The sequence below is a fragment of the Panthera onca genome, chromosome A1 (genome assembly GCF_046562875.1).
Source record: "Panthera onca isolate mPanOnc1 chromosome A1, mPanOnc1 haplotype 2, whole genome shotgun sequence".
In the NCBI taxonomy this organism is placed as follows: domain Eukaryota; kingdom Metazoa; phylum Chordata; class Mammalia; order Carnivora; family Felidae; genus Panthera; species Panthera onca.
The window spans coordinates 196,074,267-196,102,018 of NC_138339.1; the positions used below are offsets into that span (position 1 = coordinate 196,074,267).

The window sequence follows — 27,752 nt, forward strand, 5'->3', positions numbered from 1 at the left end:
GATAGTATCTTAGAATAATTAAGTGACTATTCCTGAGAAATCTTGACTAGAAAGTATTAGAAAAGGATGTTCTCCAATCCTTCCTGTTGAATAATTATCGCTTTTTCCACTATAATTTCCAAGTTATCTTAACTCTTTAGCAATATTTTTTCAGAAAAGACTTCCAGTCATAGACTCATATATTTTTTAAGGAATTTAAAATAATGAAACTATCTTTTGTCTGATACAATAATCTTGAAAGATGACCATCAGAAATCATTTCTGATAATGGATACAATTTTAGAATTATTATAAAAGGCTTCTATTTAACACTGATACTCTAATATTTGGGGGGGGGGGTAGTTACAACCAGTTAAGTAACCACACTTAATAAAGGGAAAATAATTAATAATGAAAATGCAACCATTCCCTGTAGTTTTGCAGCTTTGGATCTTGATAGTTTATCTGTAGCTAAAGAAAACTCAGAAGAGGATCTATATACAGGTGTGGCCATTAATGCTTACTGCTATTATTAAGGAAGGGTTTGATATATAATTTTTTAAATATAATTTATTGTCAAAATGGTTTCCATACAACACCCAGTGCTCATCCCAACAAGTGCCTTCCTCAATGCCCATCACCCATAGTCATTTCCAAAGCACTGACAAAATTGGTAAGAAAAACACTCAATTATATACATTGACAACTCTTTGAATATTTCTTTTCCTTGTTTTATTTGAATAACAAAAATTATATATCTACCTATACATATACATATACATATATATGATTGAAATTAGATTTTTATGCAATGATTGTTTAATATTTATGTTGCCTTTATTTGGAAAATGTCTTTGGGAAAGTTTAAAAAAGTTATATGTAAATGAACAACACAGAGTCTGTAAGAATATATTTTTAAATTTTTTAATGTTTATTTATTTTGAGAGAGAGACAGAGTGTGAGTGGGGGAGGAGCAGAGAGAGAGTGAGACACAGAATCCAAAGCAGGCTCCAGGCTCTGAGCTGTCAGCACAGAGCCAGATGCAGGGTCCGAACCCACTAGTCATGAGATCATGAGCTGAACCAAAGTCAGACGCTCAACCAACTGAGCCACCCAGGCACCCCGTGTAAGAATATTTTTTATTTTCATTTTATTTGTTCTCATTTCTGAAGGAATAAAGAAAAGAATGCAGGTCTGCTCTAGCATAGCTTCTTGGTTTTGAAGATTAGGATCCCTTAGAAAGATTAAACAATGATAGTTCTGTAGCCTTTAAAAGTCATAAGAGAGAAAAATATAATCCTCACTATTTGAAATGCTGATCAATAGACTAAAAAATAGATTTGCCTTGGAATTAATGTAAGAATATTATAAGAAGGAAGTTTTTACTTCAAAATGAGGGCAATTTTCTGAGCGCCTGGGTGACTCAGTTGGTTAAGCATCAGACTTCAGCTTAGGTCATGATCTCGTGGTTCATGGGTTTGAGCCCCATGTGGGAGTCTGTGCTGACTGCTCAGAGCCTGGAGCCTGCCTTGGATTCTGTGTCTTCCTCTGTCTCTTCCCCTCCCCAACTTATGCTCTCTTTCCCTCTCTCCTTCTCTCTCTCTGTCTCTCAAAAACAAATTAACATTAACAAAAAAAAAATGTTTAAATGAGGGCAATTTTCTGCCAGAGCTATTCAGCAATGATATGGGCTTTCTTATAGGGTAATGTGTTTCCAATCATTGAAAATCCTCACTCGGTGGACAGTGCACAGAAAAGTACATAGACTATACATTAAACTAAGTAGCTTCAAAGATTGTTTCCAATTTGAGATTATCTGAGGTCATAGAAATTCCTGATGCTGCGGGCACCTGGGTGGCTTAATGGGTTAAATGTCCGACTTCAGCTCAGGTCATGATCTCACTCATGGTGTTGAGCCCTATGTCAGGCTTTGTGCTGACAGCTTGGAGCCTAGAGCCTACTTCAGATTCTGTGTCTCCCTCTCTCTCTACCCCTCTTCTGCTTATAGCCTGTCTTTCTCAAAAATAAACATTATTTTTAAAAAAAGTAATTCTCCATGCTAGATAATGATATGAGAATTAGACCACATGACAGCAACATGTCTTTGGTGCTCTGTGAATCTGTGATTCCATGAGAAACATTTCCTTGTCTTGGGAATTGCTATTCCAGAGAGGAAAGGTGTGTATATTTCCTAACTCACACTCCTCCTTGACCTCATTTACTTCGCTTGTATTCTTATAACTTTGACTCCATTAAATTCTCCATTTTTTCTCTCTTGTCATAAAATATCTTATAATATCATATTTTCCTTCTCATTAAAAAGTACGTTCTTTAGGAGCCAGAACTTTTATTTTTTAGTCTCAGTATTCTTTAGCATTGCGAATATACTAGGCAGAGAAAAAAAAAAACACTCGGTAAAATTGTGTTGACTACATAATCAGTAAAGAAAATAGGGAAGATACAGAAATGTGAATGTAGACAATACAGCTAACAATAGGAGGCTAAAGTGAAGGGTAGGCACAGATATGGAATGGTAATGGTTGATGAGTATATAACACTTACTAAGTATCAGCTACTTCTCTAAGAGAAGTAAACATAATTTAATCCTGACTCTTAATCCTCACAACAATGCTATACAGTGGATACCATTTTTATCTCATTTACGCACAATGAATCCAACTTTTTAATCACACAACCAGTGGATAGCAAGGGTTGGGATCTAAATCGTGACCATCTCTCCAAGTCAGTAGTAATATGTGACTCTCCATAATCACCATGCCACATCATGGAACTCAGATATATCAAAAAGAGGTGGAAACAAAGTTCAGGTGAGCATTTAAGAATCAAGGTGCACATGTGTTGCATAGTTCAAAGTAAGACGGGAAATCTAAACTAGATGAACAAAGAAGAAGCAGAAGGAGAACTTAGTCAAAGGATAGATAGCCCAGATAATATAATAGGACAAGAGACTGAGTACCTAATCCCAGACCTATTGTGACTAATGAAATGACTGTGTTTGAGCCCCTCCAGCCTCAACATTCTCACCTGTAAAATAACAAGGTGTTATTTATCTCTTAATGAGTCTCTATTCCCTTTGAACTCTAAAGTAGTATTCAAAGAGTTCAGAGAGCAACTTTGACACTGGGATTAAAAATTAAAAATTCAGGCAGGGAATGTAATCAAAAGCCAAGGTTTTAACTTGAAAGGGTTAGTCTTGACACCAGTATATCAGTGTAGTAACTTCAAGGTAGCTGATGTAAGAAGCCCTTGATAATTGGAAGAGATATGTCTCCCCGCCCTGCACTTCTAGAAGGTTTAAATTCTAGAGGCAGTAGAAAGGGAGAGGGAGAGAGGGAGAGGGAGAGGGAGAGGGAGAGAGAGAGAGAACAAGAGAGAGAGAGAGATCTGGATCCTAATAGAAGAACACTTTTTCCTGACCCTGACAATCTTTTAGGTCATTGGAAACCTGATATTTCTTAAAGGCATCAATCTATAAAATAAAGAGCCTAGAAATTATAATTTAAAAGATTGGGAATAGTTTCTTAGGTTTATGTAAGAGTTTTTAATGTAACTATTTTTTTTACTTTCTCTTATGATATTTATTATTTTCCTGTGGCTGCCTTAACGACGTATTGAAAGCTGAGTAGCTTAAAACAACAGAAATTTATTCTCTTATAGCTCTAGAGGCTAAAAGTCTGAAATAAAGATGTCAGCAGATCCATACTCTCTCTGAAAGTTCAAGAGAAGAATTCACCCTTGACTTTTCCAAATTCTGGTGGTTCCTAGCAATCCTTGGGATTCCTTGGCTAGTGACAGCATGACTTTTATCTCCACCCTCACATGGCCTTCTTCCCTCTGGATCACCTCTGTCTTTACTTGGTGTTCTCACTGTATGTCTGTTTCTGTCTTTTAGGATACCAGTAATTGGATTAGGGACCACTCTAATCCAGTATGGCCTTATTTTAACTTAAGCTACTTACATCTGCAATGACCCTATTTCCAAACCTCACATGAGCTTTCAAGTGGATATGAAGTTTGAGGAGACCCTACTCAATCTGGTGGTGCATCATGTAACTTCTGCTTCAATTCAGAATTTAGACCAAACATTTGCAATCCATATCTATATAATAAGCCTCAGCCAGAGGATGTAGCCAATTCTCAGGCTCACCTTTCAGTTTTTCATTTATTTGATAATTTGAGTCTCCTAATAATTCATCTTTTTAACCAATAACATTTTAGATGGACAATGAATTCTATGGCCTCTGGTGATTTGGAACCAAGCCAGAGATTCTGTGGTGGTCTGGCAAAGGATTAACCTTCCCAATATAATGCTTAAAAAAGCAATTAGGAGGTTCTTCTAAGTGGGGTGCCTGGGTGGCTCAGTCAGTTTAGCATCCAACTCTCGATTTTGGCTCAGGTCATGATCCCAGGGTTGTGTGATCTAGCCCCCTGTCAGCCCGCTGAGCGCTGGGCTTGGAGCCTACTTGAGATTCTCTCTCTCCTTCTGCCCCTCTCTCTGGCTAGTGCGCTCTTTCTCTCTCTCTTTCTAAAAATTTTTAAAAATTAAAAAAAGTAATACTCGAAAAGAAAGTTCTTCTAACTGACCTCTGATCACAAAGTGCAAGATGGTAAAACATAAGTTTTAACTCAGTAGACGTGCATAACAGTGGTTTCTATGAGTTAACCATAATAGTTTACCATGCATAGAGTGTACTACTACATTGGGAGTAGCTGCTGATGAACTAAACAATGTTAAAGTTTATGTTAAAGTTATTTGAACATTAATAAAATATTTTACTACAATTTAATACTCATAATTTTAACTACATCAATAACTAAAATATGATAATTGAATAGATTTACTTATATTATTTTGACCTGATATTAATTGTTAACTGACCTTCAGAATTATGTCAAAAAATTAATTTCTACTGGAACTTCAAATCAATTACTAATTATTGATATATAACCAATAATAAGCTAAGGGAAGACAATAATATAATTAAGGGAGAGAAGAAAATTAATATTAGAAAATATTTGTGTCACATTCATGAAATAATTAAATAAAAATGGTGAGGAAATTCTGTTCCAAATAAAAAAATTATAATTTTTATAGTTAGCCAAATTATTTAAATATTATGAAGTGGAAAAAGTAGATAGTAAAATTTAGTCTTGCTCTAATTAATTAAGATTATTTGTGTCTTATGTAGTGGCAACTTAAATTCAGTGCTAAAATCTTCTTTATAATAAATGTTTCACTCTATGTGTAAAAATTGTGTGTATATATTACTATTTAATGGAGAGACTGTCAAATCTTTAAAATAAGTGTATTCCATTATATGGTCTAAAGTAAACTTTCAATATTATTTCTCTCTCATTCTCAATGAAATTGACATTCCCAATATGGCAATTTATACCATATTACCTGCTATTATGTCTTTGTTTATATGCTTTCCTCTAGTTGTAATACTATATCTTTCCATTTCCCATTTTCTAGTTGACACTCCTAGCTATATTCTAGGCCCATTTGAGAAACCTGCTTGGCAAGTCATTTTCTAAGCACTGCATGTTTTATAGTGTCTCATGTGTGGTATGCTTTTTGATGCACATCCATTTTGTTCTCCTTACTACAGTTATCTGGGACCATATGTTATGTGTTCAGTAAATCCATATAGAATGAATTATTGAATAAGTTTAAAGTAAAGTTATTGCACAAAAGGTAAATAGGCCAAAGAACTTTTATGCCTTTCATTACTTGATCTTCTCTGACAAGGAGTTAGCTAAGGTGCACAAGCAATGTATGGAAACTAGTGTGAATTTATATTCTTTTCTTCTTCAGTGAATAGAACGTAATGAAATCAAAACAATTACCAGAAGCTAGAATAAGCAAAAACAAAAACAAAAACAAAAACAAAAAAAACAAAAAACAAAATACCAGGAAACTATTAGGCAGTGTATCATGAAAAGGGGACTTGATGGAGAAAACAAAAAAAGAGCAAAGAGAACTTCAGAACTCTAAAATATGTAAAGGAAAAATAATAAACAACATACTATACAGTGTGACAGATCCAGTAATATCTGCTACTAGCTCTTAATGTCCAGTTTATTTACTGCAGTTTTTTCAAACCTGGCTTGTTCCCAAAAATGTAGTATGCCTTGCAAAGACATAAAATTATAAAAATATACTCTAAATCAGATTCAGGAATAAAAGAAAAAAATTCTGCTGTAGTGATGTTAAATGACACCTATTGGAGCATCTGAAAAAGAAATCAAACTATAAAAGGCTATAGCCTTCCTATGAGATAGATTTCAGTTTAACTCTAAGTTTTCTAAAGGCCAAATAAAAAGAGAAATCTGATCAATTTCATAATTTACAACATCCATAGTAAAAGCAAACCAATTTACTCAGGAGAAGTGCAATTATTCCTGCTACTAAAACCTGTAGGAAATTTCTCCCAAGGGTCATCATAAAGAGACACTGTAAAATATAACAAAATATGCCTTAAACAATGTCTTTGATAGACACCACTAAGAGTTTCATAGAACTGCTTTTTTATGGCACCCTTTACTGTATACTGCTGGTTTAGCTATACAATTCTGTGTGTAGTTTAATAGAGGCATAGATTTTTCAGTAACTCGAAAAATAGATGGACAAAAACATCTTTCAAAGATTTCAAAGCCATCTTGATCTCACTTTTTATCAAGTTCTTTAGAGAAACTTGGTGGCACTATTTCTCAGAACACTCTATTGGTTACTTCAGTAAATAGTTACTGGAAGTCAATAATTTACATAGTACTACATTAGGCACAGAGGAAACACTGGGGACAAAAATTTCCAGGAAATCAGCTATTCTGTGATGTCAATTAAATGTACATAAATATGAAAAATGACCTGAATGAAAGTAAAAGTTGACATGCTTTTGTGACAGCTGAAGGCATTTCAAGCCTTGGATTCAGTACCAAGGATATACTCTTAATATAGGTTAGGTCTGACTTAGAAAATGTGTTTGGATTTGCTCTGACATACACGGTAATGGGCACTTGCTGAATCTCCTACTCAGCTTTAGGATAATCATAATGCCTTTTGGGGAAGAGATCTAGTCCCATCTCTTTTAGATTTTTTTCTATAATAGGCATGTATTGAGATTTCTACCAAAACTGTGATTTGAGAATCCTTACTTATATCTTTGTTGGAGTTGAGACACAGAGGAAGGTGGAACAGAAGAGGCAACCAGTCAGATCTGTCTTCCCTAACCATACATCAGCACCTGAAGCCTGTCTGCTAAAATACAAAGTTTTTGACAAGTCGTTTTAAAAATGTGTTTGAAAAAACTGCACTGTTCTGTACTAATTCCAAGATTTTATTCTTCTCTACAAAGATCATCAACACAGCAATTCAATAAATATATACTATTCACCTGCTATGTTCCAGGATCTAGATATATAAGGTTAATTGTCAAGGTGTTTGTCTCAAGGAGCTTCCAGTTTGTGATGAGACCCCCTAAGTACACTGAAAATTAGGCCACAGTTTGGTAACTGCTGTCTCAAATATAAATACCACGCACTGCAGAGGCATGATGGATGGGGCAGCCAGATCAAATGCAAGGAGACAGAGGGCTCGAGAAGCCCATATATAGCAAGTAGATTTGGAATTGAGTCTTGAAAATGACAGAAATTAGGAAAACAACATGGATGAAAGTCATTTTAAAGCGATAGAGGGAGAGAGGGAGGACATGTCAATCAGGATGGAAATTGAAAGAAGAATAAGTAATTTTTGTGACTGGAACACAAATAAGGTGAAGCCGTGTAGTCTTAGAACAGAAAGAGGTCAGACCAGAAAAAACTAGTGTGGTTAACCAAGAGATTTGAACCAAAAAACAAAAGTAGACCAAACGAAACTAAGCAAAACTTCAGAGTAATGGCATACATTTTATGTTTTAGACACATTCTATCATTATTATAGGGGCTGCAGTAAAGAAGCTAAGAATAGAGTCAGGCAGAGTAATTAGAAGGTTATGGCAGCAATCTGGAAGAAAATAAATGGGGATCTAAATTAAGCCAGAGAAATTGTGATGAGAGGAGGGAGGTATGAGAGATAATAAAAGGGTGGAACATACGTGCTTTTGTGACTTCTCTGGCCTATTTGTGCTATATTTTTTTGTTTGTTTGTTTTTTGGGAGTTTTTTTGTTTGTTTTGGGGTGTTTTTTTTTGCTTCTAAATAAACAATGATGCATCTTATAGTGTCATTTACTCTCTATGTAGTTTCATTCCCACTTTCTGATTCATGTATAGGTAGTCAAGCTTTAAAAAATCTGAAATGCTATTCTCTTCGTATTCACCAAATCTTACATAGCAGGTCCACTTGTAACTTGAACATTTAATCACTTAGTACATTCTGCCTGCATAACAAAGCTCAACATTATAATCCTCCAGTTATTACAAGATCTGTGCTGTCTCTGATACATTTACACTTCAATTACAATTACAATGCTTTCATTTTAACAGCTTCTAGTTTCTGAAGGATTAAGTCTCAAGGATTATGTTATAATGAGAACAAAGGTTATTGACGACTTTTCTCATTTCTTTCTGAGATGCTTTGCTAGCTAAATCAAAGTGAAGCCAAATTTATGCCAAGATGTTTTCTCCCTGCAGGAAAACATAATGGAAGTTATGAGAAATCAAGAGTTTTTACTGCTTCCAGCTGAGGAGCTCCATAAACTCCTGGCCAGCGATGATGTAAATGTCCCTGATGAAGAAACCATCTTCCATGCATTAATGATGTGGGTCAAGTATGACATGCAGAGGAGATGCAATGACTTGAGTATGCTTCTTGCCTTTATAAGACTGCCACTGCTTCCACCACAGGTAATTGCATGTGATGCTGATAAATGGCTACTATGTGTTGAAAAATCCTACGTTAAAAGTAACATCAAAATATAAACAAAAGGATAATAACAACTTAAAATAGAAAATAATACCCATAGAGCATTTGGTAACATAGTCATGTTCAATTAATATGTATATAGTAAATGCGTGCATGCGCGCGCACACACACACACACACACACACACACACACACACACTTGAAGGCAGAAAGTCCAACCATTTCCCAAACTAAGTTTTATGCCCCTCCATTACCATTTTCTTACAACTGTTCAATTATTAAAGAAAAAGAAGCATCACACCCTGTTCATTATTATTCCTCACAATTTTATTTTTACTTTTAATCAAATACTCTTTTCAGGAAAATTTGGTGATGGAAAATGATGGTGATAGGTCTGAATCCCGTCTCTGCCACATATTGACTCATGTTCATATAACTATGAGAATGTCACTTAATGTCTCTGATATTCAATTCCTTTATATATAGAATAAAATTGTGCTATCACACAAAAAATTTGAGAGGATCAAATTAGATAAATAGTATCTAGAAGATGTTTAAAACTTTGCAATTAATTCCCTGGTTCCCTATTTTGACAATCTATCCATCTGCCTATCTTCTATATAATTTATTTATCTAGCCTAAGGTGTAATAATATGATCATTTTCTGATGAAAATACATCCTTGAAGTATATTTTAAGGCTCAATGCATGAGATATCAAACCTCTATAGATGGATAAGACATATACTGACGGGGTTCATACTTATGAAACAACAGCCTTTGGCAGTTGGGATTGTGAAATCTTTAATGATTGGAGCTAAGGAGAATCCATACACCAAGTGAACCAACCACCTCCTTTGATTGATGAGTTATGTAAGACACAGGTGAATTGATAAGAACAAGTTTATTCAGTTCGTAAGAAGAAGAGTATTTTTCTCTGATTTGGAGTCTTGTGCTTTAAACTAATTTCTAACGTTGCAAAATTATCTATGTGCAGCAATGTTAACATGGGGTTTCTGTCTTCTCAGGCTATCCAAAATAAGCTTGAAGGTAGCTCTTACCTCCGCAATGTTAGATAAAATTGTGTTGTGTATACATTTTTTTTCTGGTAGCTGTGGGGGGCCTGTAACATTCACCTGATCCTTCTTTTGAATCCATACAACCCTCAACACTTTCACTAATACATATATTACTAAGAATGTAATACAGGGAATTAGGGCACTGGGAAAGAATGACAGGCCAAATATAACATGCTAATACGTGAAGTGAGAGGTATGGTCGTATATTAAGATTGGAAAGTTAAAAAAAAAAACACTGTGTCAAAATTGGGATAACAAATCAAACTTAATACAGTAATAATTGTTTTTCATCTGGCTGCTGAAATGAATAAAGTAATAAAAACAGAGAAAAAGAATTTATGGAAATCCTGCCTAAGCAAATTATATAAGATTATCCTAATACCAGGATTTTAAAAGGGAGAAAAATGCATTTAGGTAACTAAACAAAGAATAAACTGTGAAGCCAAGCACTGGATTTGTCTGCATCTTCCATCCTGGGTTCTGACGCAAGATATTCTTTGAAGCCTGGGGATCTTCTCTCAGGATAGAAATGGCCAATGATCACTATTAGCCAAAAATATCATACTCATCTGTCATCAAAAATGGGAGATGCTTTTACCTATACATCTGTCTATACTATTCCATCAGAATAGACATGTACATCCTATTAGCTTATTTGTTCCTAAGGCTACACATTAAAATTATAGTTTTAATTCTTATTGGTTCAGCTGATTCATCTTAATAAATTAAACTATTTATTAACATTAGAAATTAAGATATATATTTTTGATGTAACTCGCTAGTAAAAGACTTTTAAGTATACTCTTATTAAAGTGTCTAATAGGTATAAATATAGCATATATATATTCTCTATTCCTCATTTCTCAAACTAGGGCCATTCCAAACTAACTTTATATATAATTTCAAGATAGATGTGCAAGAAGAAAGAGTAAAACACATTTTCTTTTCATAAAATGTTTCTGGATATAGGAGGAGCTATCACTTCTTAACTAACAGAATTACATGTCATGATTAAGCACATTCCATATATTTCTAACCTTCAATACACAACTGCAAGGTAGATGTTATTAATTATATTGTGCAGAGGGAAAACAGGTTGAAAGAGGTTAAGTGACCTTGTCAAAGGCCATAGAGCTAGTGAGAAATCCAGACTTCTTGCAAACCTGAGCTGTGATGTAGTTCTACTGAGTGTACGTTGCTTCTTTGTTTGCTTTCAAAAATGGAAGACCATAAAAAATCGCCTGAATACAGCAGTTTTGAATATTCCTACAAAAAGACTGGTGAAGGAAGAAGAGCAGGGGAATAGGAAATAACATGATTTTATTTCTTTCTTTAGTTACTAAAAATAATACACTTCATCTCATTTAATTTCTTCATTATCCCATGTAGTAAATATTATTATTACCATTTGACAAATGAAGAAATTGAGAATGGGAATGATAGCTGTCTTCCTATGGAGTTGTAGATTGTGCTCTGGATGTATCTGATTATTCCACTGAGGAGAAATGAGTGTAGTATTTTTCTGTTGGCTTCATATTTAACTCAATCTCCGACAGAGGTTAAAAAAAAAGAGTTTAATCAAATCTAGGATTTTCTAGCCTTTTACATGAACTTTCAAAGAAACTAAGCATCTTAGGGTCTTTAAGAAAAGCCATTATGATGATCAGGAAACATTTTTTCTTGATCCTGGAGCCATTAAATATATGTTTACACCTATTATGTATTGCTTATACACCAACACTCTCCTCTCTTCCCTCCTCCCTCTCTCTCAATATATATGTTTATTATATATATATATATATGTATATATATATGTATATATATATGTTTATTATATACATAATTTACATATCTATTAAAGATTAAATATATGTGCTTATTATATACATAAACCTTTATTTAATCTTTAATAGTTATATAAAATGCAATGTTACATTTTAAAGTACTAGCAATATTTAAAATAAGGAAAATCTCCATTTTTCTAGTGAGGTAAGAATTTATTTTTGAAGGGAAAGAGTAAATGGGCTAACTTTTTAAGGAGACCTGAGAGAAGAATTTGTATGATAATTCCTGTGATGTAAATGACAGGTTTCAGGTAAGTGAGAGAATGATGCTCGGAAGACCTGTTGGGAGCTACATATAATATCGTGAAGCAAAACACAACAAGTACTGACCAAGGCAAGAGTAGAAAACCAAGATTTAGAGATGTCTAAACAAAAAGAAATAAATACAGAAAAAAAATATATGTTTCTGGGATAAAGCTAAACTAAATAACTGGGAGTATTTTTACAGCCTTGATTTTCTAGTTTCTATTTAGTAAGTGCAAGGAAAAATTTCTAGAGCTTAAACAAAAAGTAAAAATAAAGACATTGAGACTTCATCAACAAAGAAAACATGTTAAAAGATTGACTGCTGTCAAAGAATAAATCTAGATTATTACTACACTAATAGTCTTCTCTTATACTTGTGAGCCAATAGACCAACCTGCCTTAGGTGGATTTCAATTTAATTATTTATCACAATCTGCATTCTCATAGATATTTTTTCCATCATGTGTATTTGTGTTTAGTTATTTCTTAAGTTCACAAGAGAAAATCTGTTCTGATATTCTCTTTTATTTATAAATTAATGTATGTTATTATAAAGTATAAATTATGTTAATTTGGTGTACAAATATATAATAAAGATATAAATTTTGGTAGACAGTATGGATTTTAGTTAAGCACAGTGGTAGACACCATGAGCTTCAGAAGAGAATAAAAGAAGAGACATAAAAAGACTCAGAAGTGAAATGTCTATTTTATCTTGTATTGAAATATAATAGTTATTGCTGAAATAACTTCAGTTGGCTTTGCTATAGAAAGGAACTGACGAAAAGGCAAAATGAAAGAAATACATAATTGAGTTATAGTCTAACAGTGAGTGACTTCTATTATCTTTTAACATTATATTTTAAATAAGGGAGAAGTAGAATTTTCCATAAGAGTTTCTATATTTTTCTGGACTGCCCAGAGGTTTAAAAATTTCAACAGACTTGGAAAAAGTATGGAAATTTCATTTTAGAGAGTGAATGTGTATGTGTGTGTTGTGTGTGTATGCATCGATTTACTTTTTTTCTATATTTTCTTTTATAAAGATGCAACAAAAGAATATGTTCCTATGCAATAACATGTTTTAACACTATGAAACTATTGTTTCCACTCATTTTAACTGATTTCATAAGATATAAACTTGTAATACGTACATAAATATTTATTTCTTATATACCTGTTTTAAAAGTACAAAAACTATCCAATTTTTGGTGTGTTCCTTTCTAATGATTGGTTTGGAAATTTAAATCATGTTATTCCAAAAATGAAAGGATTGCAATTCTATATATACTCAAGTCAAAATATCTTCCAAAAAACTCAGTTTTATCACAGTCAGAGATTATTTAGAAGGTTAGACATATACAAATAAACTATGTTTCCTATTTGGAATTGGTATTGTTTCTCTTTTGAGATGACAAGGATAAAGATTTCTTATAACTTACTAACCAGGCACCTACTGACTTTTAAAGGAAATACGTAGCTGCGCGTGTGTGTGTGTGTGTGTGTGTGTGTGTTTATGTACATAAACACTTTCGGTAGCAAAATGTGAAAGAAAAAAACATATGAAATGGAATAACAAATGATTGCCTAAGCTTAGAAGAAAATGGCTTATTTTAATAATAAAAAATAACAAAATAACAAGGAAACCAAAAGTGTATCTTAAGGAAACAGATACTACTTCTATTTTATAAGAACACATATTTCTGTGCAAAGCTGTAATTAATTTATTCCAAAAGATTCTTTATGTAATAATAGCAATATGAGAAGGGAGAGGTCATCAACATTTTTTACTCCATTGGAAATGTGACAGTTGATCAGATACCAGTGAATTAGATTCTGCTGTCTATAAAAATTATAGCCACCACTAAAAATCCTAATGAAAAGCAAGCAAAGTGACAAAGAACAAATCAATATAACAAAAGCATTCATAAATCACAATGTAAGATATACCGAGTAGATTATACTCCTGAGTAATTTATATGTTTTGTTTGGTTTTACTTCTCCAAAGGAAGCATTGATAGACCACCTGATAATTCCAACAATTCTCCAAGTTTGTCAGCATAAATGTTCAGTATTTAGTGTATTATATATCTTACTTTTACAAAGGAAAAGAAAAGAAAAAAAACTTTTAACTCTTACAAAGGAGTAAGGCAAAAGGAATTAATCAAACACATTAACAATGCATTTCCGGTCTTTGTTACTCTTCAATTTGTTTTTGTTCTATTTTGTTTGGGTTTTTTTTTTTTTTCTCTCTCTCTCTCTCTGATCTGCTTGCTGTCTGATTAATTAATGATTATACCAGACATCATCAAAGAAATAGTCTTCTCCACAAAACTAGACTGTAATAGTTTTTAAAAGTGTAGAATAATGTTATTCTCTAAAAGAAACTTGAGAAACAGTGTTTTTAAAACAGAAATGCTCAGACAATGTATGCTTCTAAAATCTTACCGGAAATACCATTTAGTTTCATGATCATCTATCACATGATGGCATTCACGGTTCAAGTTATAATATTAAGAAAATACAATAATTTTTTATTTCATCACTTTTTGTAAGTGAGTTATAATGTAAAAACAACAACAACAACAACAACAAAAGATATGCACAAGCACAAACTCAAACTTACACACATTACTCTCTTTGGTCACGAGGGTAGAGAAATTGGAACCTAATCTGAAAGACTACTTTTTTGTTACAGTGCTGAAAGCCTCTGTGCTTTTGTCAAGGGCTGATATCAATGCTTGTGGTTTGTATCCCATCTTTATTGCCATTGAAATTTCACTACTTCAGTGACCCCTTTTATATTTTATATTATTAATTTGTTCCGTATCGGATCATTGGTATTAACTCATGTAGATTTGTTGTTTCGCATATATTAAACAAAACTCCTTACATTCCTACCTACGGTTTCAATTCTGTTTCCTTTTCAAGCAAAATATGTAATTATTATTTATAGTTGTAATAAATCTAATTATTAATAATCATCATTCTCTCTTCAATCCACTGTAATCAATCCTTTGAACAATTTAAAATCACCGCAAACCTCCATGCTGTAATATTCTGCCTATCTCATTTGTTTCTATCTTATACTTGGCTTCCCAGTGACGTTTGACAGAATTGATCTGGCCACTCTTACCCAATTGTTATTCCTAATTTTTTTGTACTCCGTGATGTTGCAATGCCCCAGGACACCATGTGCTCTGCATAAAGAATAATATTTACTTCTGTACTTTTAAATACTTTATAGGAGTCAATTGTAAGTTCCAAATTTATATATTTAGCTCTAAACTTTTCCTGAGAGATAGATTCAAATACCTGGTTAACTACTTGATATCTCTAATTAGATATCCAAGAGCCATCCAAAACTTCACGTACTGGAAGAATTGAAGATCCCAAGACTTTCTCCCTGCTCCCCTACTCTCAGTAAATACACTACCAACCATCTAGTTGCTTAGGCTTAAATTCTAGCATCACTTTTAATTCTTAACTTTGCATTTCATTTAATATTCAGTTCTTTAGGAAGTCCTTTTTGACTGTATTCTAAAATATATCCTTAGTCTGTTGTTTTTTGTTTTTTGGTTTTTTTTTTTTTTTTTGGCCTCGCTACAGCCCCATCCTAAAATAAACCACCACCATCCTTCTCCTACACAATTGGAATAGTATCCTACCTGTTACTCGAACTTTTATGCTTAACTATGGCAGTAATTTCCAACAGAACTCTTGAAGTGTGAATGCATTAATCTCAAATTTAAGATTTATACTCTTAGGACAAAATGCTAATATCCTTGCCCTGCAAAGTCTACATCGTCTATTTCATGATTACAAACTCCCTGACCTAATCTCTCCCCAGCACTTAGTATACTCTAGGTACACTGATATTCCTTCTGTTTCTGGCACAGGTCAAGTTTATTTCTTCTATAGCATATCTGTGCCAGCTGATGCTGGGGGCTAGAAGCAGTGGCTTGCCAGTGGAAGAGGATGGTGATGATAGGAATATCTTCTCAGGTGCGAGCAATGAAAGGGGAGGCATAGTTTGTAGATTATTAAAGACAATAATAAAATGGCCAAAAGTCAGCCCACTTTTGTTATTACTAGACCTTGACAATTCTTTAAAATGCCATTAGTAACATACTCCTACCTGCTGGGATGAACTGCCCACCACACCCCTTTTCTGAACGTCTACTGCCTAGAAGATGTTTACATTCATCATAGCATGGCTGACTCTTTCTAATTAATCACATGCCACATCAAGTGTGTCCTGTTCTTAGTACTTTCACCTACTATTTTCTTGAGTTTTAATCTGTTTTTATCTCTTTCCTTGTAAATATATTTTCCAGAAAACCAGACTTGAAGCTCTTGTTCACAAAATTCCTGGCATAATAAGTACTCAAAAAGTATTCATCAAGTCAACAAATGAAAACATTTTCTAGGTCTTAGGAATTGTAGTTTCATTTAACCGTATGTTGATATATGACTTATCTGAAATGAAAGAGAAATCTACAAAAGTGTGTTATGATGGAGCTAACAGTGGGTACTAAGGATGAAGTCATAAAGAGCACATTGATTCAGACTTTACTGAAAATCCTTTATTGAATGGACAATAGGAAAGCAAATTAAATAGGATATGCTCCCTCATCTCTTTGCTTTATTAGATATATCCATAGAATTTACTTTATTCGATATATCCATAGAACATAAATTCATTAGAATTCCTCTGATTTAATGATACATTTAAAAATAAGTTGGCTATAAGAAAAAAATGTCCCATTTTCATTGCTAGCATAATATATCAGAAAACAAAGTCCATTCCATGGGGAAAAAAAACCCTTGAACTTCAGTTAGTTCATAAGCATTTTTGTACATATTAAATAATATACATAACATTTACCAAGAGGCCACACAGTGTGAGAACAATTATTTTCCTCAATTAAACATTAAAGAAGAATTTCATTTTTTATTCATGCCTATTTTATATAACAATGATAAAATTAAAGGACATAATAATTTGTAAGAGGACTAACAAAAATTGTGGAATGTTTGGAATGAAGCAAAAGCCATTTAAATCATTAAAATATTTCTAGCTATTTTAATTTAGGATTTAGGGAACTCAGTTAACTCATGAAGCTATTTTAATATTTTAGTAACTGAAGTTTATAGAAATAAAATCTGAAGATTAAAATAGGATCCTTAGACTAAAGAATACTCTTAATTTGGGGGCAAATATCATAGGTTAAGCTATAGTAAAGGAAATTACCTTGATCCAATTATAAGATTATTTTATTTTGATCATTAATTTATTTGGGATATAGATAAAATACATATTGTTCCTGCACCCCCTGTCCACACTGCTATTTTTATAAAATATTTTTGCTTGTTACTCTTTGAGGAAAAGCAAGGCAGCCTGTGTGGCTGAAACAGTCATCCAGGGAGTGAGTTGTTGGAGGAATTTAGAGAAGGTGAGGATCGAAATCATTGAATGACTTGTAAGCAATTGCAAGGACTTTGGTACTTCCTTTGAGTGTGATGGAAGCCATTGCAGAGTTTTAAGCAGAAAAGAACTTTATCTCATGTACACAGTTGAATGGACTATCTAGTTGCTGTGTAGAGAGTATACTACAGGGAAACAAGAGTAGAAAATGGAAACCAGTTAGGAGGTGATAGCAATAGCAGAGGTGAGATATTTGAGAAGTCACATAAGAGTAATAAGGTAGTAACAATGAAGATAGTGAGAAGTGTTCTCATTCTAGTTATATTTGTAAGTACAGCTGTTTATATGGGAGAATAAGAGATAAGAGAGGAATCAGAAATGATCCCAGGATTTTTGGCTTGAGCCCCAACGAGGAAGGATATTATGGAATACTGACTTTAAGATTTCTATTAAGCCTTTAAGTGGAAATGTTGAATAGGCAGTTGAATGCATCATTTAGGTGTTGTGGAGGTACACTAGGAGATATAAATTAGGAAACCGTTGGCATATAGATATAATTTAAAGCCATGATATGAGATAGTATTACCTAAGAAGTCAGAATAGATAAATAAGTACAGAGAACTCAGAATCACGTTCTGGGCATCGAAACATTACAAAATTAGAGATAGAAAGAACCTGGTAACTGAAATCAAGACACTAGTCAAATAGTATATAAACCAAGGGAGCTTGCTGGCAGAAATTTCATAAAATAAACCATCAGAGAGGACTGAGTGATAACCTGTACCAAATGCTGCTGAGAGATCAAATAGAACGATGTACATTAATTGATTTTTAAGGATATGAAAGTCATTGGTAACTTTGACAAGATTAATTTCTGTGGAATAGAGCTAAGCAAATGTGGGAAAACTAGCATTTAAAATAGTAAATACATAGGATGTTTAAAACTGCAAAATTGAACCAAAAAAATAGTCTGTAAGTGGCTGGGTTTATCAGCCAGGATTCAATGAAGAGAAACAAAAACAAAGTGAAATTTTAACATGGAAAATTTATTTAAAAAATCACTAAGTATAACAAGGATTTGGAGTAAGGAAGCGTTAGAAACTAAAAAGCTAAAGGAACTCTAAAGAATATAGAAATAGCAGATTTCTGAGGTATACTTCAGAGACATTGCTGTTTTAGGTCTAGACCACTACAATAAAGTGAATATCACAGTAAAGTGAGTCCAATGAATTTTTTGGTTTCCCAGTGTATATAAAAGTTATGTTTACATTTATAAAAGTATAGCCCATTAAATGTGCAATTATGTCGAAGAAAAACAATGTACATACTTATTTTAGAAAAAACTTTACTACTAAAAAAATGATAACCTTCATTTGAGCTTTCAGCGAGTCGTGTTCTTTTTGATGGTAGAGAGTCTTGCTTCCATGTTGATAGCTGCTGACTGATCAGGGTGATAGTTGCTGAAGGCTGGGGTGACTGGGGCAATTTCCTGAAACAAGACAACAATGAAGTTTACTGTATTGATTGACTTTCCCTTTCACAAATGATTTCTCTGCAGCAAGCAATGATGCCTGATAGCATTTTACTCACAGAGATTTCTTTCAAAACTGGAGTCAATCCTCTGAAACCCTGCCACTGCTTTATCAACAAAGTTAATGTAGTATTCCAAATTCTTTATTTTAACAGTCTCCACAGCATCTTCACCAGGAGTAGATTCCATCTCAAGAAACCACTTTGTTTATCCATAAGAAGCAACCACTCATCCATTCAACTTTTATTGTGACCTTTCAGAAATTCAGTCACATCTTCAGGCTCGACTTCTAGTTCTAGTTCTATTGCTATTTCTACCACATCTTTAGTTACTTCCTCCAGTGAAGTCTTAAACCTTTAATTTGTAATAAACACAATATCTGCAAAGCACAGTAAATCAAAGTCCTATAAAACAAGGTATTCTTGTATAAGGAGCAGCTACTTACTGCCTTGGGGCTGAGACAGAGCACCCACGGAAGCACCCCACCTGAGATTTCAGACCTCCTTGAAGACAGTGCAGCCATGGCTAACTAAATGGCAGACAAGTCATTGTGGTGTAGCAGTGGTAGAATTTTCTAGAAATCTGTCCTTTAGAACTTACTAGCAATCTTCCCTCTAGGTATCCCAAAAGAGACACCCTGCTACAAAATCACCTGGGGAGACTTCTGGGATAATTTTCTAGGTTCTCCTGGCCATTATGCTCTGCAGGAGGCAAGCACTAGAGAAACTGCATTCATTGCAGAAATCCGGTGAATAGGCATACTCAAACCAGGAAGCAAAATCTTTCTCCCTAGTGTCTCTCCAGTGTCCTCTACTGACAATGCTTACCATAGTGCTAGCTAGCAAAGAAAAAACAAAACAAAAAAAAAAAACCTTAACGGGCCATTTCATCATCCATTTTCACAAAACAGTTGAAAAAGATCATTTTGGAGCTGAGGGTCAATAAATTGATAAAGAAAACAAACAAAATACATTGATAAACACCAAACTGAAGGAGAGGAATCAGGCATGTTTACATACTCACAGGTGTGATTCTGAAGACAGGAAATTTGATGATGTAAGACAGAGGGAAGAACTGTTGTAATATTTTATCTAAATGTGCTAGGGTAGGTAGGATTTCATGCATAAGTGGGTAGATTGACTTTAGAAAAGAGGATTGGAAATTATCTATGTGAACAGGAGAAAAGCAAAAACATGTGCATGCAAGTTTTGGTAGTTGAGTAGATGCAGTGGTATAAATGAGTGTTTATTTGATATTTTTGAGTTCAACATTAATTCAGTGTTTGTTCATGGAAAGTTTAATTTCATTGGACCTCAGTTTTCATTTCAGGACAAGAAGATAGAAATATTTTTTTCTGTCAGTAACATTGTGTGAATGAAATTATTTTTTTTTCCCTAAGAATTGATGCCTACTCAATAAATACTTGACAGTTTTATGGAGAATTAAGATATGTATGTCTTTCCATATGAAAAAAAATAATTTTTACAATGCTTGAAACCTCTCATGAGCCTTTCAGTCATTCAATATGTATTAAAAGAAAGCAGACAAACAAACAAACAAACAAACAAACAAACAAACAAAAAAGCTTAAAGAACTTTTTGCTCATCAAATAAATGGCCTTTAGTGAAATATAGATTCCTTCCACTGGAGTCATTTTTTCCTGAGAGTCATCATTCACAGCTTTTAAATGACAAAAATCCTATGACTTAAAAAAATAGATAAACTGTTTAAAATTACTTTGCAAGCTTGTATCATTTAAATCATTCCTAAGAGGAAAGGAAGCAAACTATATACTGTGTGAATGAATCACAAGTGAATTGAATTTTATCACACAAGTATTGAAATGACTATGACTGTAATTTTAATTTCCAAGAGTATCAAATAAATAAAATAGTTTATTATTATAATGACTCTGAAAATGGAAAAAATACCCCCAAGAGAAGAGCAATTTAACATTAATGACTATCCAGAGAATCAGGCAAAAGCACTCTTTTCCATTCTAATTAGATGGCAAATACTTATAGGTCACCCAGAATATAAGTTGTTACTTTAATAATATTCAAAAAGTAACAGTGCACTGCTAATGTTAAAAAATGGTAAATACTTATATATTATTTTGCATAACTATTCGGAATTTTTTGGAGTGATGTTATTTTTTTCAAAATGCAAAGATAAATTATCTTAGAATAATCTTATTGGTGCTGAGTACCATGCAATTTCATATTCCAACCCCATTAAGAAAATGGTGCACATGTTAATTTAATATTTCCCACAAATACATCAAATTTTCCAATTCAAGACTCCTGATAAATTAGAGAAAAGTTTATTTACTTTCCATATATTCAATTTTTTTATTTAAATTTTTTTTAACGTTTATTTATTTTTGAGACAAAGAGAGACACAGCATGAACGGGGGAGGGGCAGAGAGAGAGGGAGACACAGAATCGGAAGCAGGCTCCAGGCTCTGAGCCATCAGCCCAGAGCCGGACTCGGGGCTCGAACTCGCGGACCGTGAGATCGTGACCTGAGCTGAAGTCGGACGCTTAACCGACTGAGCCACCCAGGCGCCCCCATATATTCAATTTTAAGTTAATGAAAACAATTAAGAGTTTGCTATTATCAGTAATTTTTGTTAGTCTTCTATAGTTAACCCCATCAAGTAGAACTCATTAAGTGGGTATATTACTTTTCTCTTTTTTTTCTTTTTAACCTGAACAATAATTGGTGAAACTGTGTGATTTTTTTTTTTAAATTTTGTTAATTTGTAGTTTACTCTAATATCTCTTACCCACACTATTGTCTTCCTTATCAAGCCAATTCAGATCAGTTTAGAATTTATATTTCCATAATCACCAGGGAAAATATGTGAATGATCACACAATGCCATACTAAAATGTGTATCTACCTTACTTTCACAGAATTTTTCGGGGGGAGGAAAGACCTTCAAAACCAGCCCCCTAATATTTTGCAAGTAGAAATTCAGGCTGTGAGAATTAAAGCAGACTACTTTAGATATTTTAAATTTAAAAACTCACAGAGGCATGTGCAATGGAACTTAGGAATTCTAATTGTCAAAACAATTTTTTCCACCTATGAGAACAAGCTTTCAGACAAAAAAAATATTTTAACTTTTACTTAGCATTTAGCAGTTTTTGAGGTATTAACTGTCATCATGACACCTAGAGCAGAAAAGACAACATAGATCCTGAACCTTTCAATTTTTCCTGTTATATCTGAAGTAGAAAGTTAGATAATTTTAACTACAAAGTCTAATTTTATTGTAATTCAAAGGAAACATTTTCCTGAATGAATAACTAATATAGAATTTGATTTCACGTATGGGGCGCTAGGGTTGCTCAGTCGGAACACTGTGTGACTCTTATTCCAGGGTTGGGGGATCTAATCTAACCATGTCAGGTTTAGAGATTACTTTTAAAAAATCTTTACAAAAATAAATAAAAAATTAAAAAATAGAATACTCAGGCATACTTCTGAACACTTATTTTTTCACCAAAGAAATTTTATCTTTATTTGGCATGGAATAATGACTTAATAAATAGACGTTTAAAGAATCAAAATTCAATTGTTGATTTTAAAGCAAAATATTTATTTTTCTTTTGAAGAACATTTAAAAAATAAATATCGTGTTGGGGCGCCTGGGTGGCGCAGTCGGTTAAGCGTCCGACTTCAGCCAGGTCACAATCTCGCCGTCCGTGAGTTCGAGCCCCGCGTCAGGCTCTGGGCTGATGGCTCGGAGCCTGGAGCCTGTTTCCGAGTCTGTGTCTCCCTCTCTCTCTGACCCTCCCCCGTTCATGCTCTGTCTCTGTCCCAAAAATAAATAAAAAAACGTTGAAAAAAAAATAAATAAATATCGTGTTAACTGAAAAATAGCTTTTAAAAATAAGTATTATATAAATCATGTTCTGTTATTAATCTCTTTCCTGATGTAGTTTGCATATTATGTTTCTCATTTTCCTGGTGTGAAAAAAAGGTCTCATGAACCATGAGATCATGTCCTGAGGAGAGATCAAGAGTCAGATGCTCAACCGACTGAGCCACCCAGGTGTCCCTGGGTGGTTATTATTTTTTAAAGTTTTGGAATTCTTAATGGCAAAGGTTAATGAACAATAGATTTTCATTTAGAGTAAATTATCCCAAGTTATAAACACAAATTATAAAATGTGTTTATAATTTTAAAAATTGGCACATTTTTATGAGTCTCTCTGCCACAAAGTAGCTTGCAAAATTTGCTTTGCTGAGCTGGAAAAGCAGCATGTTCAGTGAATTCAATAAGCTGACCTATAAAGACCTGGAAATAGAGTCATAAATAATAATGAGTGTGTTATTCTCAATTCAGTCAGCTATAGGGGTTTTCCAAACCATTAAACAACTTCCCAATTTGCTACAAATCAGCATAAGTGTTCTACTCTTTTCAAAAAGAAGCTAGAATAAAAGATGGCAAGTATATGGTAAGAATTTAGGGAGTGATGAATATTTAATCGAAAGGAACACATGAAATCTAGTTTCAGTGAGTCGTCACTCATAATATTCAGCTATTATAAAAATAAAAGATGAGATTTTATCCTGAACATTAGATTTGACCTCATCCTAATATTTGTGCTAATGCTCATTATTTTCTGTGTATGCTAAAATATATGTAGAATTGGGCACATACATAAGTTATGCCTGAAATATAAAGATTTAGTTGAATGGTAAATACACATTTCATCTGATTGGTCAAATTTTTTTTAAGTTTAAATACTTATTTTGAGAGAGAGAGAGAGACTGGGAGAGACAGAATCCCAGACTCTGCGTTGTAAGCACAGAGCTTGATGCGGGTCAAGTCCACAAACTGTGAGAGCATGGCCTGATCTCAGATCAAGAGTCAGATGCTTAACCAACTGGGCCACCCAGGCACCCCGTGATTGATCAATTTTTTAGGAGACAGGAATGGCATCTTGTCCTGATGTCATGTCCAGAAACAAGGACTAGATATGTGTTAGATCTTCAAATAAATTCCTTATTAACAGCTATTGTCTTCATGTGTCACCAAATTTTGGAATTTTTTGTTTTTATTTTGATTTTGTGTGTGTGTGTGTGTGTGTGTATGTTGTTTGTGTGTTTGTTTTGTTTTTTGGTAAATGTGATTCTTTAAAAATGTTCTAAACCTTTTCTTTCCATGTATATTTTCAATAACTTTAGATTAGTCTTTTTTTTTCTTTTTTGCAGTGGACTCAATGATAATTGTCCAACTCTAGTGACATCTTTCCCCATCTGTATCTGCTCTTCACAATGCCTCCAGGGTGAATTTTTCAAAATACATATTCATTTTATTGATATGTTGATATGTTGATTAACAGTAAATCATATACACATACAACAGGGAAAACAGCAAAGATCTAAACTGCTACCATTAATAAAACACCAGAATCAATCATTCGGTGAAAATCAGTCTAGAAATCTCTTCACTTATTCATTCACTCACTCACTCATTTCATGAAGACTTTCTAAGTGCTGCCTGTACGGAGTGGTGTTGACTCAAACAGACTGCTCTTTACTCTAATGCAGCCACATTTTAACAAGAAGCGGAGGACAAAATGAAGGGTTGGCAACAACCATCAAATGAACTATGCTTTCCTTAAACCTCAGATGGTGAAAATAATTATGAATTAAAGTAAACAAGACAAGGTGAGAGAGTGCTTGGGGTTGCCAATTTAGGTAGGCCAGAGAAGTCCTTTATGAGAAAGTGACTTTGAGCAGAGACAAAAAAATAAATGAGGGAAAAACCAAATCGATATCAGACAAAAGAGTGTTCCAGGAAGAAGGAACAGCAATGAGGCCAAGGTAAATAGAATTCTTTGGACAAGGTAGCAGGTGTGTGGAAGATGAGGTCAGAAGTGTTCAGGAAATAGGTAATACAGGGCTTAGATGGTCATAAGGAGTTTAGCTTTTATGTCAATTACTATGGAAAGTCACTGAGGGATTTTGAACAGAGAAGACACATGCTCTGTTGTTTCTTCTTATTTTTTATTATGGAAAAATTCAAATGTATTCAAAAGTAGAGAGTAACTCTATCTTAAAAGGATCATTCTAGCTAGTGTATGAAAAATAAACTATATGATGGTGCAATAGCTAAGATCCCAGCAGGAGATAAAATTTACCAAAAATGGTTCATATGAAGAGATGTTAATGAAGGCACTACTTACAGAGATGTGGCCAGTGTTCAGAAAATGCACAAAGTAGGTTGAGGACTCAGGGCCCCTGAACCAAGGTGATAATGGAGAAAACCATATTACTTACTTCAGAAATATCAGAACTATAACAGAGTGGCTGCCCTACTTGAGCTGTAGTCATAAAAGGACATCACTACAGCCATGTTTTGCAGGGAATAGGGAAGAAAACACTCACCTTTATATCCACCATCTAACTTTCTGCTTGTAAGTCCCATTGGCTGGACTTGGCCAAAAGCAATTCAGCAACGGAGCCATGTGATGTAGTTCCAGAATGTTTAGCCTCTCAAGGAACTAAACTGGACAGAGAACAGTGCAAATTGAATGACAGGGAAACAAATGAAAACAATCAGCACTAAAAGGACAGACTGGAAGCAGATACACTAGTTAGGAGGTTTTACAATAGTCCAGGGAGGATGTTAGCTTGTCCCAAAGTTGTAAATATATTCTAGAATATCTTGAAGGTTAAACTAAAAGTATGTCCAGTGGATTTGATGTGTTAAGTGAGAGAAAAAAAGGATTCATAAGGACATTCGATTATATGATTACATAAGCATAATCTGATTATACTATTACATGGCTTTATATATAAGGATGGAAGTTTGGGTGGATGGATGGATGGATGGAGATTAAAATATATAAAGATATAAGAGAAAGAAAGATTTTACTAAGAATAGAGTCTCAGGACGCCTGGGTGGTTCAATCGTTTAAGTGTATGACTTCGGCTCAGGCCATGATCTCGTGGTTCATGAGTTCAAGCCCCACATTGGGCTCTGTGCTGACAGCTCAGATCCTGGAGCCTGCCTCAGATTCTGTGTCTCCCTCTCTTTTTCTGCCCCTCCCCCACTCACGTGTGTGCGCTCACTCTCTCAAAAATAAATAAAAACATTTAAAAAAATAAAAATCTCAATGAATAGCATATTTTGAATAAATATCATTAGTCTGGATTCTGCTTGACTTCCTTTTATTCCTCTGAACCTCTGACCTTTTTCTTGAAATATCGTTTATTCTTTTCTGTGCCTGGCAAACAGGTACTTGTCTTTATTGATTCAATTTAAAGAAGACACTCTGTTGTAAGTATTTATTTACCACATAATACTTGGTTAAGCATGCCTTCCTATTTCCTAGAGTACTTTGTCCATATTTCTTGTACCATTTGACCATCTTCACCCATTTCACCCACCACCTGCCCCCTGCCTCTAGCAACTACTAATCTGTTCTCTGCAACTATGAGTTTGGGGTGTGTGTGTGTGTGTGTGTGTGTGTGTGTGTGTATGTGTATTAGAAGATCCCACATATAAGTAAAATAATATAGTATTTGTCTTTGTCTTTGTGACTCATTTCATTTATCATAATGCCCTTCATAAGGTCCATCCATGTTGTCACAAATGGCAGGATTTCCTTCTTTCATAGGGATGAATAATAATCCTACATATATACATATCACATTTTCTTTATCCATCCATCCATCCCTCAATGGACACTTAGGTTGTTTCCATGTCTCAGCTATTGTAAATAATGCTAATGCTGTGAGACCATGAGAGTGCACATATACATTCAAGTCAGTGTTTTATTTTCTTTAGATAAACACCCAGAAGAATTGTCGGATCAAGTGAATACCACTTTAAAAAATTATCTTCTTGTGCATTAAGTTGATTAATGTAGCTTGTTGAAATGACTTTCAACTGTTATACAAGTCCAGGAGGGTTATTTGTAAGGAAAAGAAGAAGAGTGAATGGTTTAATGATTCGCGTTTTGGAAAAATCAACCATCTGAAAATTAGGATGTTGGATAAAGATATAATAGGCTTCTCAACACAACAAAAATACTTTTATTTAGCTGTAAGTACTAGGAAATAATAAGCATATGTTCCATTATATTATAAATTACATGTGACTCCACTATAATATAAATTATATTGTAAATTATTTAAATTAGGAACTGATACATTACTTTTGCATACTCCAAAGTGCCTGACATGGGGCTTGACACATTCCAATTATTTTAATGTCCTTAATATTTATATTAATAAGGCTATATTTTCCCTTATCCCTGAAGTTTGTTCAGTCAAGATGTTTGAACAACTCATTTCATACCCAAACTTTAGAAACTCTACAGGCAGAGTGTATGCCCAGTGGAATTAGCTTTACTTGGGAGAATTATTTTAATCCCTTATTGACTTGCAAGATGCATCCACCTTGATGTTTTCACAGGAACATATCTCACTGATGATGATCAAAAGAGGTATGTTGGACTTTGATCAGAGTAAATCTAAAGAAAGCTGGAAATCTGCAAATATGCAGTGATTAAAATTCTTTCTCCATCTTCTCTTTGTGGAATGAGGGAGGTGAAATACTGACTGATACCTTATAATTAGTGTGAGAGAAATCGAAAAGTTTTTATTTAATTGAGACAATGCTAAAGCAAAACAAAAATTTCATACTGTGCCTACATTATTATAGAAATTTTAAAAAATCTAATTTTCCAGAGTAAACTGAATGCAGTCCTTTCAATTGCCTTCCTGAATATCTG

The 27,752-nt window shown here is 33.8% G+C and overlaps 1 protein-coding gene across 1 annotated transcript in view; it reads left to right on the top strand.

Moving 5' to 3' along the window:
* Positions 1-27,752, top strand: part of KLHL1 (kelch like family member 1) — a 361,829-nt gene that overhangs the window by 206,578 nt on the left and 127,499 nt on the right. The window contains exon 5 of the mRNA XM_060637013.3: positions 8,633-8,845. Within this exon, the coding sequence (XP_060492996.1) occupies positions 8,633-8,845 (213 nt within the window). The remainder of the gene's footprint in view (positions 1-8,632; positions 8,846-27,752) is intronic.